We start from the raw sequence: 18,904 nt of genomic DNA on the forward strand, positions 1-18,904 counted from the left end.
TAATGTTAACTCTGTTCAGAATATTATACTGAATTAGAATCAGAGGGCTTTTGTGACTGCCTGCTCATATATTGTGAAAAATCACAGTGAAGATGGCTCTGAGGTCAAAAGTCTGCTGAGATATTCTCTTGTTCCTTTCTCAATACAAGGTGCTGAATTCACATGGCTACCCACAGAGCAGGAAATATAAGAGCCCTACCTGTATACCCATTTAGCTCATCCACTTACACATTGGCAGCTGGGTGCTGTTGTGTTGTTAGTCTTTGTGATCTGTGCACAAGGAACTAAACACAGAAATGTATGTCAGGGTGTTCCTATAAACATGACACTTGAGCTGGAGGTGTAGTGATACCGTTGGGGAATATCAACATGAAAACAGCTTCACTTTCGATACCTGACACCATGTAAGAGTGTAGAATGAAACACAAAAATGCAGAACACACAAAGATCGATAAATATATATATATATATATATATATATATAGAGAGAGAGAGAGTATGTGTTTAACCTTTATTAGTTAAATCATAAATATTCATCATTCAGAATGAAGAGCAGAAATGACGTATGTTCTCAAAGTTGAGATAGTAAAATCTGTGTTCCGTTTTTAAGAGATACTTGTCTGCAGACCATGAATATTAAAAGGGGCCATTCAAACTCTTAATTAAAAGAAGGGGTTGAGCTGAATGAGGCATGTAGTACATGAATAGAAACAATGTAAAATACAAACCTCGGTTTGCAGTGCATCGTCTAATTGTTCAAATAGATTTGTCTGACAATTCTAAAATAAAGAAGATGATTTTGTATCTAACCTTTTGATATAAATGATGCGTACTTAAATTGGAGTTGTTTGCCATGCAATTAAATAATAATTAAATGCCATTTAATTGTTTACGAGAATGTTGGGCTGCGCATAATGTTTTGCTTCACATTTAACGAATTGGGGAGTGGGAGTGGGAGTGGAAGTGAGAGAAGGGAGGAGGTCTGGACTAAAAATTGTTCTAAAGATAAAATTAATAAAATCACCAATAGGTAAATTACTTCTCCATCATGTGACCGTGCAGTAATTGGGAAAGAGATGGTGTCATATTTTCAGACGTGACAACGAATTTGAATCATATCCCTGCTCAACCCCGTGCAGTAGTGCAGTATAGCGGCAATCCTAGACAAAAGTTGTGACCAATTGATTCGTTTTTAAAGCCAGCTTGTGAAGTTATTGTGTTGTTGGATATTGTTTGATACGTTGTTGTTACTCAGATTTTATTTATTTTTTATTTTTTTAGTTTATCCAATGAAAGTAGAAACCGCCATGAATGATCCAGGAGGCATTAGTTGTAAGAAGGGCAGCGGGTGTTGTATCTCCCGCTTGCTCAGCGTGGTGGAGAGTGAGCTGCAGGCGGGTCGCGAGAAGGGGGATCCCACCGAGAAGAAACTCAAAGTGTCTCTGGAGGATGGGGAGCTCTGGAAGAAATTCAAGGAGATCACTAATGAGATGATCGTCACCAAGAACGGAAGGTCAGTTTATTTCCCTGTGCAGTCCAGAGGGACAGCGCAGTTATGTTTATACATATTGGATAAGTTATCACAATGGATAACGTACAGGAGTAACTTCAGATGCTCTTACATTACAGGATCTGGGTATGAATTTATTAATAGAGAAATCTAGTAACCAAAAAAAAAGTTGGTTGTTGGAACCTATTATACAGATATACGATTTTGTTTTAAAAAAGAATGTTTACTAATTTATTAAGGCATTCATCCAAATATGTACTAAAGGAAGTGGGATACATGCGCTTTATTAAAGTTTCAATTATTCCATACCTGAGATACTTCAAAATGTTGAAAACTAGTAAAACAGCCTGTTTTGTTTTTCACTCTTGTGTGCTTTAAATCACCTTTCTATTTTTCAAAATACCAGCCATTTATTTTTCCAAACTGATTAATTTTTTTTTATTATATATTTCACTGCTTTGCCAACTCAGTTTACTCATTGGAGTCTGGGTGTTTTTGTTTGCTTTTGATGAAATTTACTATGTCAGACATTAAACAAAACCTATTTTTAGTGCTTTTAAAAAATCACATGGAAGCCAGGCACATCCTTATGTAATGCATGCATTTACGCACTTTAGGCAGATTATTATTATTATTATTATTATTATTATTATTATTATTATTATTTATTTATTTTGGTATGCATGTATTTATTTATTTATTTTGATATCGGTAAACACATAGAACAGATATGTTCACGTTATTAACACATGCACGCATTGTAATATAAAACCGGTTCACCTATTGTTAATTTAAATGTTTTCTATATTTTGGTGCCTTCTATTCATTTTATTCAATACTTACATGTCCATTTGAAAGCACTGCATAGATCCACTTGCTACAGTAGCCTATAAATTGTAATTGTTTTAAATATAATATTTCCTGCACTTTTATCATATTGGAATTGACATACGAGTATGCCTAAATTGTCCTGCAAAAGTTAGTATGTGCCTGGACAAATAGGGGTGATTTGGACATGGTTTACGGTATAGAATCAAATGTGGGAGATTAGACAAGTTGATTACTGTGGTGTAAAAAACTACGATGAGTTAAGCGCTACCTTTACTACCAGAGGGATACTAAAACCCCAGCAGATGTATAAGTCTTAACTGTTTAATGATGACAAAAATGTGGCTACAGTAATCCGTTTTAGATATTAACGAGATTTCTAAGCAGCATAAAACATTTAGAAGGGGACAGCTAACAGCATTCCTACAATAATGGGAAAATAACCGGTCATGATTTACTTCAACTGGACAATAATGTACAGATATTGCAGAGTGATTATTAGCTCATTATCTGTAATTTTCCCTTTATTAACGGTCAGTACTTATTCAGTTAAACTTAGTATTGAGTAGGCTTAGGGTAATACAAAGAAAAGATACAGACTTGGTAATGCATTAAACATTGTAGTTGCTTGGTAATTATTTACAGGTTAATAAAAGCGTTATCAGTGACATCTATGCAGTGAGAAATCCCATCCCAGTCATCCCCACTGCCCATATGATTGTCGCTTATAAATTATTTATTTGTTTGATTGACTAGTTGATATACAGTAAACATTATTTTTCTTGTTCTTAATAATAATAATAATGATGATATTTATTGCACATTTCACTTAACTGTACTTAATTTCCCAAATCAGTGTATTCATTTGAGGTCTTTATTTAAAAAAAACAAAGGCAGGAAGTTATTATTATTATTGTCATTATTTTATTATTAACACATGCATGCGTTCTAATAAAACCAATTCCATCTATTGTTAATTTAGAATTTTTGTATATTTTGGTGCCTTATATTAATTTTATTCAACACTGGTGTGTGTGTGTGTGTGTGTGTGTGTGTGTGTGTGTGTGTGTGTGTGTGTGTGTGTGTGTGTGTGTAATAATGATTCACTTGAGTAAACTTTTCTCAGGGTCCCAAAACACCACCTTCTGTTGCCATGCTTAGTGGGTGACATTAAATGGTATTCATATCATGTATAGTGTTTTATATCGGCTATAGAGTAGTATGTTAGAAATCTGAAATGTTTTTCACTAGTTTTGATAATAGTCTTACAAGATAGTGCTTGGACATTCCATATATAACTATATGGTTTCTTCTGACTTTGTGAAGGGTTAGGGGTGAAGATGCTACCTCCTACTGTACAATGCATTTGGGAAAACAATTTATCAAGGGGATCAGAGAGGCGCAGTGCATGCTGTCCGTATTTATTCTTTCAATCTTCTTACTGTTTCACAGGTTTCCAGTGTTTTTGGTTCAAAGGCATTGGTGTGAAAGGGTGTTCTCTTATACAGTATATGGAAATTTAACTGATAGCCCCATAAAACAGATGAATACAATAGATAATAAAGTGGGTCTGTATATTTGGTTTGAATCCAGTTTGTGACCACAATACGCTGTATGTTTGTGTGTGTGTGTGTCTGTTTGTCTGTCTGTGCGTGTGTGTCTGTCTCTCTGTCTGTCTGTTTGTGTGTATGTCTGTTTGTCTGTGTGTGTGTCTGTTTGTCTGTCTCCCTGTGTGTATCTGTTTGTCTGTCTCTCTATGTGTGTCTGTCTCTCTGACTGTCTGTTTGTCTGTCTGTGTGTGTGTCTGTCTATCTGTCCATGTGTATATCTGCCTGTTTGTCTGTCCCAGCGTGTGTGTGTGTCTGTTTGTCTGTCCCAGCGTGTGTATCTGTCTCGCTATCTATCTCTGTTTATGTGTGTTAGGGGGAGGTTCTACCTCGTAAATACTATGCACTTTAAATTAAAATGATGATTCTGTCTCAGCAATGTTCTTCAGTGTTTTCAATATAGAAATGACTACATCTAGAACTGTGTTTTCCCACTTAGAGAAAGTGATTTCTTTGAAATTCTTTACAGTTCAGTGCTCGTTACAAACAATAACAGCAGAAACAATTATTTCTGTATTGATTTCAGAATAAATATAATCAAAATTATATAATATAAACAATACAGAAATAACATTCAAAATTAGATATATAATAAATAAATATTGTATATATATAGATATTATATATATATATATATATATATATATATATATATATTATATATACTATAAGTCTATAAAATATGGATTGTAGGTGAAAATTCTTAGAGAGTATAAAAGGGTTAGGAATATGGGACCAATACGTCAATATGGGACTTTGACAGAGACATAATGATTCTGGGTGATGGATCTCTCTCCCGAACTGTGAGTGTGTTGTATAAAGGGAACAGAGTGCCCCGGACTGGATGGCCTGACAATTCATTCCAGGTTAGGTGCAAGTCGGCCATCTAGAAAAGGGGCACAGCTACGGTACATTAAGTCATCGCTCCGGAGGGAAAATGATGTGGCAACTGCGGATTGGTGGAGAAACGGCTGCACTCGCTGACCAAGGGGACATGGCTAGTGATCTGTGCCTCTGTTTATAGTTAAGAGAGTGCTAAAGGACAAGCGAAATATAACCGTGAGTGTTTAGTGTTTGTTTGTTTGTTTTGTCAAAACTAATTGTACTGTTTGTTATTTATTAGACAGCTAACACGATCCAAAGCTGTCGCTTAAGGTCAGCACAAATCCGAACAACATTGTTCACAGATTCATTGTATATTCACCACTTGCACGTTAGCGCTCACTGTGGACTTGTGATCATGTGTGTGTCTTGTCTATGTGTGAAAATTTGTGTGACAACTGTGTGTGTGTCTTTATATATATATATATATATATATATATATATATATATATATATATATATAGTTTTTAAACAAAAAGCCACATTTTCAAGTGTATGTATATGGAAAAATTATGTACTGTATACTATAGTTGTAGAAACAGCGCACTGAAATACACGTTCTGATTCATTTATAGTGTTAAAAAATAAACACAAAAAACACCAAATATCAGAACAAACGGGGTCTGAGGATCTACAGCACACTCCACTAATCTCTGCCCGACACCAGCCATTGCAACCGACACCAGCTCTACCCAACCTCCTAGGACCCCCCCCCCCGCTTCAGTAACAGACTGCAGACTGTCAGCCACAAAACCGATCCACGCATCTGCACCCCCCACTGCGGACAACCTGTTACGTTTGCTGGAGAAAGACAGATTTGTATTAACTTTAACAGGTCAATCCACCTGCAGCATTAATGCAATCATTCACCATGAACAGTTCTCATTACAATACATCACTCTATCAGATGCCATTAAATTCATAAAAATAGCAGGGCATGGTGCATGGCTGGCAAAAGCCAACATCACAGACGCATTTAAAGTGATGCCCATCCATCCCTCTGTAAGACACGTGTTCGGAATTTCCTGGCAAGGCACATATTAATTTTCAATGCAAGCAGTCCCAAATATTGTATTCACTTTCAGAGGCACTCTGCTGGATCCTCTAAACGAATACCACGTACCATTTCTTTTGCACCTCCTGGATGATTTCCTTTTCATATCTCCAGTATCACAACCCCCAGCTCAAGCTATTTCACAAATTCGGTTCTCCACCCTGGACGTTTCACTCTCAGAGGAAAAAAAAACATTGGACCTACCAGCTGCCTAAAATTCCTTGGAATTACCCTTGACGCAATCAAGTTTAAGGCTCGCCTCCACCCTGACAAATTGGAGCGTCTGTGCCAGCTCAACAAAACTTATCCTCTCTCTCCTTGGACACATCAATTATGTGATACTCATCATTCCCCAAGGGAGGAAAATCTCAACTCCTCCATCCATATCCCCGCAGAGGCCAGATGGGACATAGAAATGAGGATAACACTGCTTGGAAACTGGAATGGTCTATCACTATTTTACGACGACCTCATAGCAGCTTCTAACCTCAGCCTGGCTACAGATGCTTCACACACAGGATTCGGTGGTCTCTTCAGGTCCCAATGGTTCTTCGGCTCATAGCCACAAGAGATTCAATCACTCCTACCTCATCAAAAATCATCACCCTTGCTTTAATTATACCCCATAGTCGTGGCCACCTCTCCTTATGGGTAATCTATAGCCCCGGAAATAAATATTGTTTTTCAGTGACAATACATCCACGGTGCGCATACTCAATAAAGGGCGCTCCTCTTCCCCTATAATCATGCAACTACTAGGACGCCTAGTTTGCATATCAGTAGCAAATAACTTTATTATTCAAGTTTGCCACATCTGCAGATCCCGCTTAATTCATTACCTTCCAGTACCACCTCAAGTCCATTTCAGCTCCTCCCTTGCTTTCAATTCCAGCAATATGCCTAACACTCAGACAGCTGATAACATTGGACATTCTCTCCAAACTGATCAATACATTGTGAAGTGGCTGCTTCAACCCAGCTGATGACTTCACCATGGAAACACTATGCTTAACAGCATTTTTTGGCTTCATGCGATAGGCCGAATTCACAGTTCCTTCAGTGAACTGTTAGGCCGTTATAGTAACAGATAGGCTGTAACAGATATACCGTTCCAGTTTATGGATGATCTGTTGAAACTATATCATCCATAACCATTTCTATGTATGATAGGTTCTGCTAGGTTCAATGAAGACATTGATAAAGACTTAATTTGTCAAAATAATGTTCCTTTTTTGTTTTGGTTCTCTTAGTATTTCTCTATGGGATCATGGGGACTATGTACATTTGTTTAATCATCTGGGTCTGACAACATTTAAAGATAACAAGAAGTTATAAACTAGGTTAGGCTGAAGTAACCAGCCCAATTTTCTAAAAATGACATACACAGTGCAATGCAGTGGTAGTAGAAATAACTATTATTACTTTGGTTAAGCTCTGTTCTTTGTGCTGATAGTAACTTATTTCAAAACAAAGCTTGAGTGTGGTGTTTGTGACCTTCATGTCACCCTTCTGCTCTTTCTTCCTCTTCCTATTGCAGGAGAATGTTCCCTGTGCTCAGGGTCAGTGTGTCAGGTCTGGATCCCAATGCCATGTACTCTTTTCTGCTGGACTTTGCGCTTGCTGACAGCCATCGCTGGAAATATGTGAATGGGGAATGGATCCCTGCTGGCAAGCCTGAGCCACAGACCCCCAGCTGCGTGTACATCCACCCCGACTCCCCCAACTTCGGGGCTCACTGGATGAAATCCCCCATCTCCTTCAGCAAAGTCAAGCTGACCAACAAGCTCAATGTGGGAGGACAGGTATCCAGTCTCTGTTACATTATTAAAATAATCCTTGACATTTATTGTACAGCACTTGGTGGTAATTTATTTTAAGAACCAGCTGTTGGAGTAATTCAGCCTTATTTAGTTAGCATGGAAATCTATGAACATGTGTGCTATACTTTCTTATTTGGGCAATTCTACTAAAAAACATGTTATTTATAATTAATATAAAATATTGGAAAAATGTGAAACACTTTTTTGAAGCAAACTGCAAAAGCAAAAACTAATCAAGGACCAGATGTAAGCAAGGCCAACACACAACAAGTAATGAAAACCAGTATCTCAATCACACTTCCTGTACTATATAGAGATGTCGCTTGCCTTAAGGTACAACTAAATACATAAAGTATTGAGGCAAAATCAACAACAAAAAAAAAAGTTTCTAGAACAACAATATTTTCTTCTTAACCCACCTGTCCTCTTAGAAACCCTGCTCTGAGGATCTTGCCAAGTCATTAGTGTCTTGGGACCCAACAGGGCTTTTAAAAGATTTCTCCAGCCTCTAATCACAGGCACATCAATCAAAACATATCAAGTGTGCATTTATACAATTAGAGAATCCCTCTCGGGCCACTTCACCCATGGAAACACTTTGTTCACTGGGGAGCGCATGTAAACAGGAATAAACAGGTCTTAATTGCCTCTTTTGGGATTTAATGGACTTCCTGATGTTTAAAAAGAGAGCTATACTTCAGGTAGTCATCCGTGCTTTCAGAGACCACGTTCGTTATTTTTTTCAAGAATGACTTCAGAGCTGAAATCATGGCTGGTATTTGTTTGTACTGTGTTCCCCCTTCTCTGCTTTCTTTGGCATTAAATGCTCTGTTGGCAACACTGCCGCACCAGGAATGAGAACCAGGCCTAAATGAAATAATTGCTGTGGTTAGCTGTACATTATAATAATTACCTTTTTTATGGCAATTTAAATTTTATCAAAAAAAAAAAATGATGGACATTTGGTCCTTTTCAATGATTTAGATGTTAAAGGTGAAGCTAAGCTCTCAATTAAAAATGAAATCGTTTGTTTTTTCAGGCATTTTAAATAATAATTGTTAAATTACAGAGAAAGCTCAATAAACGTAAATCGGCAGAGGTAGGTTGGCCAGGTCTGTTGAAACTACCCGAGAGAAACACAAAACTTCTACATCAGGCTTAACATCTTTCTGCTGCTATTAGGTTCTCTGTCAGAGAGGGTAAGCCTGTGAATGATGTATTTGAAAATGATAAAGTTTTAGAAGTGTATACTCTCACACTACAGCTATGGTCACAAGGTTTGCATCACCTAGAATTTTAGGAATGAGACATAGTTAAAAAAAAAAACTTTATGAACATAATTTTGATATTTTATTTAACATCATGTAATCAAAGAAACTACAAAATGATATTGCAAGTGTCTACGGGAAGCCATAATAGTAGTATTTCATGTTAGATTTAGAAATCTAACAAGTACATGAAAACTACAAAGAAATATGTAACTCAATATGTTAACGTAACATTATTCAGCAGGTTTCATTTGAGTTTATGAAGCAAAATTAGTTAAGTTTATAGAGTGATGCAAAACTTTTGGCTATTGCTATAAAGTTTGACTATAATGAACAGCATTGAGGAGCACTTTGTGTTGTGTGAGGTGGGGGGTGAGGGTGGGGTATTAGCTGTGCTATGCACAAAAGATCTGGGATGTTTATTCTAGTACCAACAACTTATTTCCATCTGACAAATCAGGAGGGAGATTCACAGACAGTCCCCAAATTAAAATGTTCCTATCAACAGGCTTCTAGCATGACCAAAAATCAAAGCTTTTTAGGCCAAAACATAGACTTATGATACTGAACGAACGGTTGCTATGACATCCATTCGCAGAACAGAAACTCCCAATAAAGTACATCCCAACCAGGCTGTACGTTCAGAATGATGAGGTATGAGGTAATGCAAAGGGAAATATACCAGGTCTATAGCAGCTTTCACATGAGTACCTGGCTCTCTTGTGCTGTGGTTAAGCTATGGTTCTGAAGAGCTGGAGGTACAGGGGTACCTGTGTATTGAGAGTTTGTGGATAAATCCTGAGGGACATAGCCAGGTGTTTGCTGTCTGAAGTATTGGGGGTCACACTCCTGAAAAATTCTGGGTGACAGTTCTAAAGCTACAAGGATACCAGTCCCTCTGAATTCTCTTGTTGGTTAGCAGTGTCTGACAGATAGGCTGTGTGATGGGGCCTGTCAGGTCAACCCTGGATAATTGGAGCAGCACACATGCTATTTTTATGTTTATGTTTATAATGTTTGAATTTTTATTTGTTTCTATGAAAGTTCGAGACTCTTGTAAACTATGAACTGCATAATATAAAATATGTATATGGCTTTATTATTGATCCTCAAAAACACCCACTGGCTTTTAATAGGCCTATGATCATTTGCAAGCTTACTTTGACATGTTAGGCAAAGACCCTTTTAATTTGAATATAGTGTCGACATATTTAAGAGTGATACCTTGTCGACATTGAATATGTTGTTACATGACATATCTGGTCCCCTTTCTTTTCCAGATTATGTTGAATTCTCTACACAAGTATGAGCCCCAGATCCACATCATTCGAGTCGGAGTGAGTCACAAGATGGTCACCAATCTCTCGTTCCCCGAAACACAGTTTATTGCTGTGACAGCATACCAGAATGAAGAGGTCTGTACAAATCCATTCAAGAAGTCCTTTAGCAGTCGTTTTAGTTGATGCTGTATATATAACTTATTCAACACTGCAGACCTATATACAGTTTATTCAGTGCTGAAACAGTTAACAAACACGTCCAAATAGAGACAGAAATCTGAACAGACCTGCTTTAGTTGCTGTTTCACAGTTTATTTGTTTTGTTTTTTTCAAGATTACAGCCCTGAAGATCAAGTACAACCCTTTTGCCAAAGCCTTCCTGGATGCAAAGGAAAGGTAAGTCCACATGGTGAACATCCCATATTAAACAAGCTTGTGTTGTTTATTTTAAAAATAACAGTAAAAAAAAAAAAAAAAGTTAGAATTAAATTCACAAAGCATTCACTCCAGGGCTTAGTTTACAGCAGTTTCTCTAAAGCAGAAAACAAATTGTTTTACTACAAAGATTCAAATATAATGTACAGCTATGGCCAAAAGTTTTGCATCACCCTACGAATTAACAAATGTTGCTTCATAAAATCTAATGAAATCTCCTGAATAATGTCACCTTAACAATTTGAATAACATACTGCTTTTCAATATTTACTTAACAATAACCTGTCAAAAATTGAAAAATGTGACGTTTTGAAATCTAACATGAGATACTGTACTAACATTATGGTCTCTGGTAGACTTTTGAGATATTACATGATGTTTAAATAAAATATCTAAATGATGTTCATATAGGTTTTTTTTTTTTTTTTTTTTTTTTTTAATTGTCTCAATCCTAAAATCCTATAAACTGATATTGCAGTTATCATCATCAGCCTTTTTCAGTCCACTGCTAGACGAAGGAGCTCCCCAAGATTCTTCCACAAAAGCCTGTCTGCTGCATCCCTCATCCACGTTGCTCCGGCGTGTTTCCTAATTTCATCTTGCCATCCTCCTGGAGGTCTTCTTCTTGGTCTCTCCTCTCTCTCTCTCTCTCTCTCTCTCTCTCTCTCTCTCTCTCTCTCAATCTTTCTATCATAACTGCAATATCAGTTTTGCTGTAATACGTCCTGTGACCTCCTTTGAACTCAATATGGTTTGCTTCATGTTTTCATCTCACTGTGATTATCACCATGTTATTGTTACCTTTTCATTGCCTCTTCAGAACCAGTCCTAAGGACATTCTGGAAAGCCCCTCTGAAACCCAGCACATGGGAATGCCTCCCTGTAAGTCCTGTAAACAGCAGAGCGATGAAGCCCTGATGAGAACTATAACACACAACAGGACTACAGTAACTGAAACGTTGCTTAATGTTTGATTAATGATGTGCAGCTCGCATTTCTTAAATCAAAGTTGATATCCAAAGGTTTGCTGAACAGCAGATATCTCTGTGCCATTTTGTTGATATTGTTATGGGAATTTCTTTGTTTAAACTCATTAACATCTCTATTGAAATGCAGCACTTGACAATGTGAATAATAATATTTTATGAAAGGTTCTGTACGAGCAGCATATTAGCTAGCCTTGAAAAACAAAAAACTTGACATTGACAGTACTGTTATGAGTAAGTACCGTTTCTGACTTCATATCAGTGCTAATATCCTTCTTCAGCAAATTGTCTAACCCACAAAGGTTAGTCTATGTGCTTGAATTAGTGCTGTTAACATGTTTTCTTAATAGCACTATGTGAATGCAATTGGGGCATTCCTCTGTTCATTATACAATCTATGCAAGGTTCAGGGCACTTGTTAGCACCTTCTCAATGGAGGCCACCTTTTAAATAAATGAGGTATTAAGCCGATTTTTATACAAGGGAGTATGGGAAGATGTTTGGTTACATACTGTAGAAGACGTCAGTGAGCAAGAATTAGGCAAGGGAAATCCCGTCCATTCCAGAACAGACCCGGAGTAAATGCAAACAATTTCCCAGCAGAGGAATCTACTCCCAGGTGATCACATGCAATATCTGTTGAGGCAAAGGTTTTTATTCAGTTTAATTTTCTGTAATTTTACGGCATTTATTTACATGTTTATTTCCTATTATACTTGTTCTAATTATTAAGTCATACACCTAAATACTACACATTCCTAAAGAATATCCTATAGGAATCGTTCAGATTTTTTATAATTATTATTTTATTATTTATTTGTTTGGCAAACACCTTTTGCAAGTCACAGTAACACACAATGTAACAATTTCTGGATGTGTTGATTAGCCTGTTAAGTTGACTACAGTATGCGTGAAAAACAACACACATGATGAAATAAATGGGCTACATTAAGCGCCGCGGCTTAGGAGAATAATAAACAGACAATGGGCTTATTCCTGCTCCAGTCATGTGCGTCCATCTTGGTACTATAGGTGGGAAAATGGTTTTGCTTGTAGCTAATTATTACTTATTCCTTAGCAACCATAGATGAAAATAGTTTCTCATTGGGTCTGGACTATTCACCTGACCCACCCACACGCATCCACATACATAGGAGAGAAGGTTTGTGTCAAGCAGGAAGTTTAATTGCGCTAAAAATGAATTGAAGAGCGGGGGAGGGGGGCTTGATTAGAGCAGGGTTTTATAATTTAGTACCAGTAGGCTTTCTGGTGCTAAACTTTTTAAACAGTTTAGCACCAATTTTCAAAACTATTTGTTTATATTATTAGACAATTAACATTGCAACCCAGTGCATGAAATTGGGTGATAAATGTTGAGCAGGTTCTGGCGAACCAAGAATCAAACATCCTGGAGGTGTAGAGATATATCTGTTTGATATGAGCTCTTGTGTGATCAGTGTCCAATGTGCCTAATTTATGTTTGGGAACAACAGTTGAATCATTACTGTGTTTTCTTTCTGTCTTTGTGTGCAGTTTGAATATGACAGTAAGGCAATGAAAAAAACAAAAAAAACAATTAGATTAAGTATGTTCCCTGGTTCAAGCCACCATCTATTTCAGGGTTTCAGCTACTAAATCCTTATGCTTGTCTTGCTGCAGATTTTACAGAAAATGCTTCTAATGCACCGTTTGCCACCAAATTCTTAAGAATTTCTTGTTTCTGCAACAAAGGGTTATATATTATAATCATATTACATTACTTAATTGCAAATGCACTGCCACCCAATGAGTAACAATTAAATAAAGCAAAAGTGTGCTTATATTCCAAAGCCTATTTGAACAAATCTGGAGATGCATGTCTGAGGATTGAATGCCTTATCTGTTCACCCAGTCCTTCGATTCTTTCCATGCTCATAGTTGATTGGGCTTTTATTTCCAGAGGGGATCAATACAGGACGGTTCACCACCCACGCTGATTTTTTGCCAATGCTATTTTTTCTCTAATTCGGTCCAAATCCTTTTTTTTTAGTTTGCAATGTTGATTTCCAAACAATGTCTCTCCTTGATTAGCTGTGTTTTGTTCCTTGACTTCCAATTTTTATTTTATATTTATTCATAGTCTCTTCAATTAAAATGGAATTGAGCTGCAGCAGCGCGCATGTTTTAATGGGAGTGCTCGAAAGCTGGACCAAGACAAGACTATCCGGACAGGGTTCTAAAACAACACGAAACATCTTGAAAACGGTACCACGTGATTGCTCTGGTCTATGTATTAAAAATAATGATCATTCTATGTGTTTTATTGGTGCTCCTTCATGGCAGTATTTTCATGGTCTAGAAGAATTTCAATTTATGACAAAATATATGAAAAAATTAAACTAATGATAATTTTTAATATGTACACCATAGAGACAGAGTAATCATGTGGTATACTTTTCAATTAGTGCCCCGTCCGGGCAGTTTTGTCCAGCTTTCACCCACTGTCTGTTTTAATATAGGCTACAGGTAGAACAACTAAAGAAATGATTAATTGTAGTATGGAATTGTGATCACTTAATTAAATCAGGGATTGGTTGAATGCTGACATCTCTGATGTACATTTTCTCTGTGCCGCAACAAATAATAAACATTGTTAATCTCGCAAAAAAAGACGAGTCACAGAAAATCATATACAGTATTCAGTAATACATTTCACATTACTGTTGCTTAAAAATAACATTATAAGTAACACATGTAACATGTGTGCCCTTGTTGAGTCATTCTTAATTAATGCAAAGGCTTTTTAAATACAAGCTACATTATCCCAATGTGCCTACAGCCAGCTGTACTGGAGGTATTATGAGTGGCAATTTATTTAGAGGAGATAATAAGGTAAGAGTCCCACAATGGTAAAAGGGTGGTATTAATGCAAATGAATTATTCATGAGAGTTGATCAAACGCCACGGAAAAAGATGTTCGTGAATAACTGCAAAGAGTAAAGTTTGGAGGAGTGAGAGTAACACACCTCCAGTCTTAACTCCAGTTTTACCACATGTACGTGAGTCAGGCCCCAAGTGTACACGTTATAAAGTGAATAGAATGCTGTACGTGTATGGTGCTGATGTTCTCAGTGTTGTTTCACTGGCAGGTGGCTGGTTGATCTCAAACTCGGAAGCCCTGTGTGTTCCTGGAAGCCCTAACTATCAGTACGGTGGTGGTCTACCACTGCCTCCTAACCCCTCTCACCACAGCTACGAGCGCTACGCCTCCCTGCGCCATCACCGGTCAGCCCCCTACCCCTCGCCCTACATTCACCACAATCACTCCTCAGGTAACAGCCAGCAAGGGGCTGCTTGCACTCTTCAATTCAGCTCTCCACAAGCTTGTTTGTGTTATAAAGAAAGCACACATCTGTCATTTTGATCAATGAGACAAGCAGTTTGAGTAACAGTGAAATTACTTTGGGAGCAATTCCCCGGTTTATTAATGACCAAATACAAATTAAACACTGGTCCTAGGGCCACTAACAGTCCAGTTTAAAAAAAAAAATTGTGAATGAATACATTTTTTTGTTGTTTATTGTGGTCTGTTGATGCACACATGGGTTTTAATTTAATCCAGCCCCCAGTGGAACAGGACTGGAAGTGCACAAACTAGCTATGAAGTTGGGCGGGTTATAGGATGTCACGCAATGCTGAGTAGAAACAATAACACTTTTGTTTAGGGTGGTTATATACATGAATCTAGTTTATTATTATTATTATTATTATTATTATTATTATTATAGCAAAATACGCCTTTTCCGGATGCTGATCCTGCCAATTCTCCTATACGGGTCAGAAACATGAACTCTACTGAAGCAAGACCTAAACAAGCTAGAGGTCTTCCAAATGCAATGTCTGAGGCACATCCTTAGTATCTCCCTCCGCGACCGCATCCGAAATGAAACCATCCGAAATGAAACCATCCGAATAAGATCAGACCACCAGCCAACGGTCGTGGAAGCGGTCCAACTAAGAAGACTGCGATGGTTCGGGCACATCTGCAGAATGAGCATCACCAGGACACCGTACCAGCTTCTCTGGCGAAAACGTCCAACAGAGTGGAAAGTTCAAAGAGCAGCGCCCAAGAAGACATGGTCAAAACAAATCAAAGAAGACCTGAAAAAACGGCGATCCACACTCTGTGATGCCAAGGCCATTGCCATGGATCGAAAAGCATGGAAAAGCATTCTGAGCAAATCCAGCGGCACCCACAGCAGCTTATGGGCTCCGGAGGAAACCCCGTACTATCGTTGGCTAGGGATCAAAGAAGAAGAAAGATTATTATAGCAATAAATAGTCACAAGTGTTATCATAATCTGCAAATGTTAATAGCATAATTATTATTATTTTTTGATAGACTGCATATAACTACTATATATTATAACACTGGGCCCTAGTCACAAAACTTCCACTCATGAGTAACTGAACAAAGTTTGATATCCATTACAATTGGAGCATCTGGAGCTGAAGTTTTTCTCAGGCCAGGAGAGAAATATGTAGCAGTTTGATACCTAGTAATCATTTTACTTTGCCTTTTAAACCAGTGACACTGACAGAGAGCACGTCAAGCAGTTTACCGGGTTTCCCTGGTCATGAGAACTGGTCTGCCCTGTCGCCAACACCACCCCATGCCAGCATGCTGCCCGTCACCCCTGTGTCTGCAGCAGCCAGCTCCAGTGCCAGGTGAGAACACGTAGCTAGGAACTGTCCAGGACAGAGGTCATTGACAGGCTACGGGACCAAAAAGGAGACAGCTTCTGTATTTAAATTGTTGCTTCATCTCCTTTACTAACAATATTTAGTATCTGGAATGGGTGACCTCTACTGTCAGATATCATGTTTTTAAATGAAAATGTATGTCTAATATGACACATGTTTCTTTCAAAACTGCCAATTTGAGACTCATTTAGTTAAATACTGTAAATAGCAAAACAAGTGAGATGCCTTACTTTATTTCTGAGCAGATGCCCTTATCCAGGGAGGCTTACAGTTGTTACAAAGTATCACATTAGAGATAAGAGCAGTTATAAAATACAATAAAATCAGTAGTAAGAGACAATTCAAATGAGAGAAAGTAAAAAATACAGGAAATAATTATGCTTGAGAGCGATTACGACCAAGAGCAGTTAAACTTAAAAGTATTTGGTTATAAGAGTAAATTCCATTAGGAGCAAGTAGTAAGGACAATAAATGGATAACGATTTCAAATAAGTGCAATTACCAAAAAATTGAATAGGGCTACCTTTAAGAGTAAAATGAAGTGGAAGATACAGAAAGAATTGATTGAGAGCGGTAGTAGAATACAGCAAAGTCTGGAGCAGTTAAGTCCAAGTAAAAGCTGATGCAAGTGCTGATACAGTTGGGTGCCATATAGTCCAGTATAGTCGAGTTGTGAGGGTTACAGATGCTGTCTGAACAGGTGTGTCTTGAGGAGGCGCCAAAAGGTGGTCAGGGACTGAGCAGTCCTGATATCCAAGGGTAGGTCGTTCCATCACTGAGGGGCAAGGGTGGAGAAGGAGCGGGCTCTAGAGGTGGGGGAGTGAAGGGTACAACTAATCTGCTGGTGGCAGAGGAGCGCAGGGGGTGAGAGGGGGTGTAGGGAGAAATAATAGTAAGTAGGTAGGGGGCAGAAAGGTTGAGACATCGATAGTCAAGTCCAAGAGTTTTGAATTGGAAGCGAGCGGTGATAGGGTGCCAGTGGAGGGAGCAGAGCAGCGGAGTAGAGTGGAAGAAATGAGGGAGGAGGCCAGGAGGTAGTTGCTGTAGTCAAAGTGGGACAGCACGAGGGCCTGAACTAAGAGCTGTATGGAGTAGTCAGTGAGGAAGGGGTGAATTATGCATATGTTTCTGAGGAAAAAGCGACAGAAGCGTGTCAGAGGAGGGGTCAAGGGTGACAACAAGGTTCTTGGTGGTTGAGGAGGGAGAGATGGTGATGGATTTGAGAGGAATAGAGATAGAGAGATCAGTGGTGGGGAGGAAGAGGGGGAGAAAATTAGGTCTGATTTGGAGAGGTTTAGTTTAAGATGATGCAAGTGCATCCAGGAAGAGGTGGCTGAGAGACAAGTAGAAATATGGGAGGAGATAGCTACAATTACTTTAGTTTAATTGAATCAATTCCACAATTACTTTTTTCCCCAAAACACTTTCCTCCATACTGAAAAGTGGCCTGCTACTGCATAATACAGAGCATTCCACAACAAATCTGTGCTTGTGTCTGTGTTTTAAATCTGTGTTCTTGTTTGTTCCCAGTCAGTACCCTTGTCTGTGGACTGTCAGCAACTGCACTGTCAATACCTCCAGTCCTGCAGGGGGAGCTATGAGTTACTCTCAGAACCAGGTGCTGCGGGGATCCACTGCCATGGACACGCCAGGAGAGCATGCACACTGGACAACACTCTCATCTCACTCCTTTTAATGGAAAGAGATTAATCCTCACCTAAAAATGATTAAACTGTTATCATGGCATCATAATCTGGGATTAGAGTGCACCATCCGCACTGTTTGTTATTTCATTTGTTAATTCATGGTTGGCCGTCATGACAGCAAACGCACTGTATTATACGACTTAAAGACCAGTCTCTAAATCACTGCCATCAATATTTTATATACAAGCATGTTAATATAAGGAGGGAGTTTTTTTTTTTTAAATACATACATACATACAGTACACACGTGTAGAGAATAATGAAACTGATAAACAATATTAGTGTTGTTACATATATATGTTTATTGGTAATAGTGTAAAATAGACAATTGTTTTGAACAGAGTCACGTAAGCCCGGAACAATTTTTTCACTTTAGTTTTGTAGATTCCAAAATACACCCTTTTAGTGATGTCATTTATGACCCCTCCTCAGTATATCTGGGTAAGTGGCAATTTGCCAAGCCTCCCAAACATTCCTTTGCATCTTGTTATCGCTGAGATTCCCCCATCTCCCATGCAGACCATAACCAAGGAGCCCTTACAAATGTCGATAAATGGTCATATTTGCCCTCTCTTTAGTCAATCTGCAATTTATTGAGGCACACACTGCATTCCAAAATACCCCACTATTACTCTGTGCTCAATATCTCTCCATTGAAAGTACCATACTTTCCAAATATTCTAACAATATGAGTATGGACTATCACATTTCCTTACAGTCCTGAACTCAAAAACCCAAAACACCACTCCCAGCTTCTTTGTTCCATTTGTAACAGAATATAACAT

The 18,904-nt window shown here is 38.1% G+C and overlaps 1 protein-coding gene across 1 annotated transcript; it reads left to right on the forward strand.

Annotated features, from left to right (window-relative positions):
- Window positions 1-983: 983 nt before the first annotated feature.
- Window positions 984-18,361, forward strand: LOC121327614 (T-box transcription factor TBX19-like). The gene is made up of 8 exons (XM_041271726.1): window positions 984-1,513; window positions 7,419-7,683; window positions 10,250-10,384; window positions 10,584-10,645; window positions 11,505-11,566; window positions 14,799-14,981; window positions 16,239-16,377; window positions 17,944-18,361. The coding sequence occupies exons 1-8, from the start codon at window positions 1,290-1,292 to the stop codon at window positions 18,107-18,109; spliced, it is 1,236 nt and encodes a 411-aa protein (XP_041127660.1). The 5' UTR covers window positions 984-1,289; the 3' UTR covers window positions 18,110-18,361.
- Window positions 18,362-18,904: the final 543 nt, after the last annotated feature.

Source organism: Polyodon spathula, chromosome 15, assembly GCF_017654505.1.
Source record: "Polyodon spathula isolate WHYD16114869_AA chromosome 15, ASM1765450v1, whole genome shotgun sequence".
Lineage (NCBI taxonomy): Eukaryota > Metazoa > Chordata > Actinopteri > Acipenseriformes > Polyodontidae > Polyodon > Polyodon spathula.

Bases quoted from the DNA above. Each gene is read 5' to 3' on its own strand.
- LOC121327614 (XM_041271726.1), top strand. From the start codon at position 1,290: ATGAAAGTAGAAACCGCCATGAATGATCCAGGAGGCATTAGTTGTAAG. The intron at 7,684-10,249 runs GTATCCAGTCTC...TTTCTTTTCCAG, and splicing joins AGCTCAATGTGGGAGGACAG to ATTATGTTGAATTCTCTACA. The intron at 10,646-11,504 runs GTAAGTCCACAT...TTGCCTCTTCAG, and splicing joins TTCCTGGATGCAAAGGAAAG to AACCAGTCCTAAGGACATTC.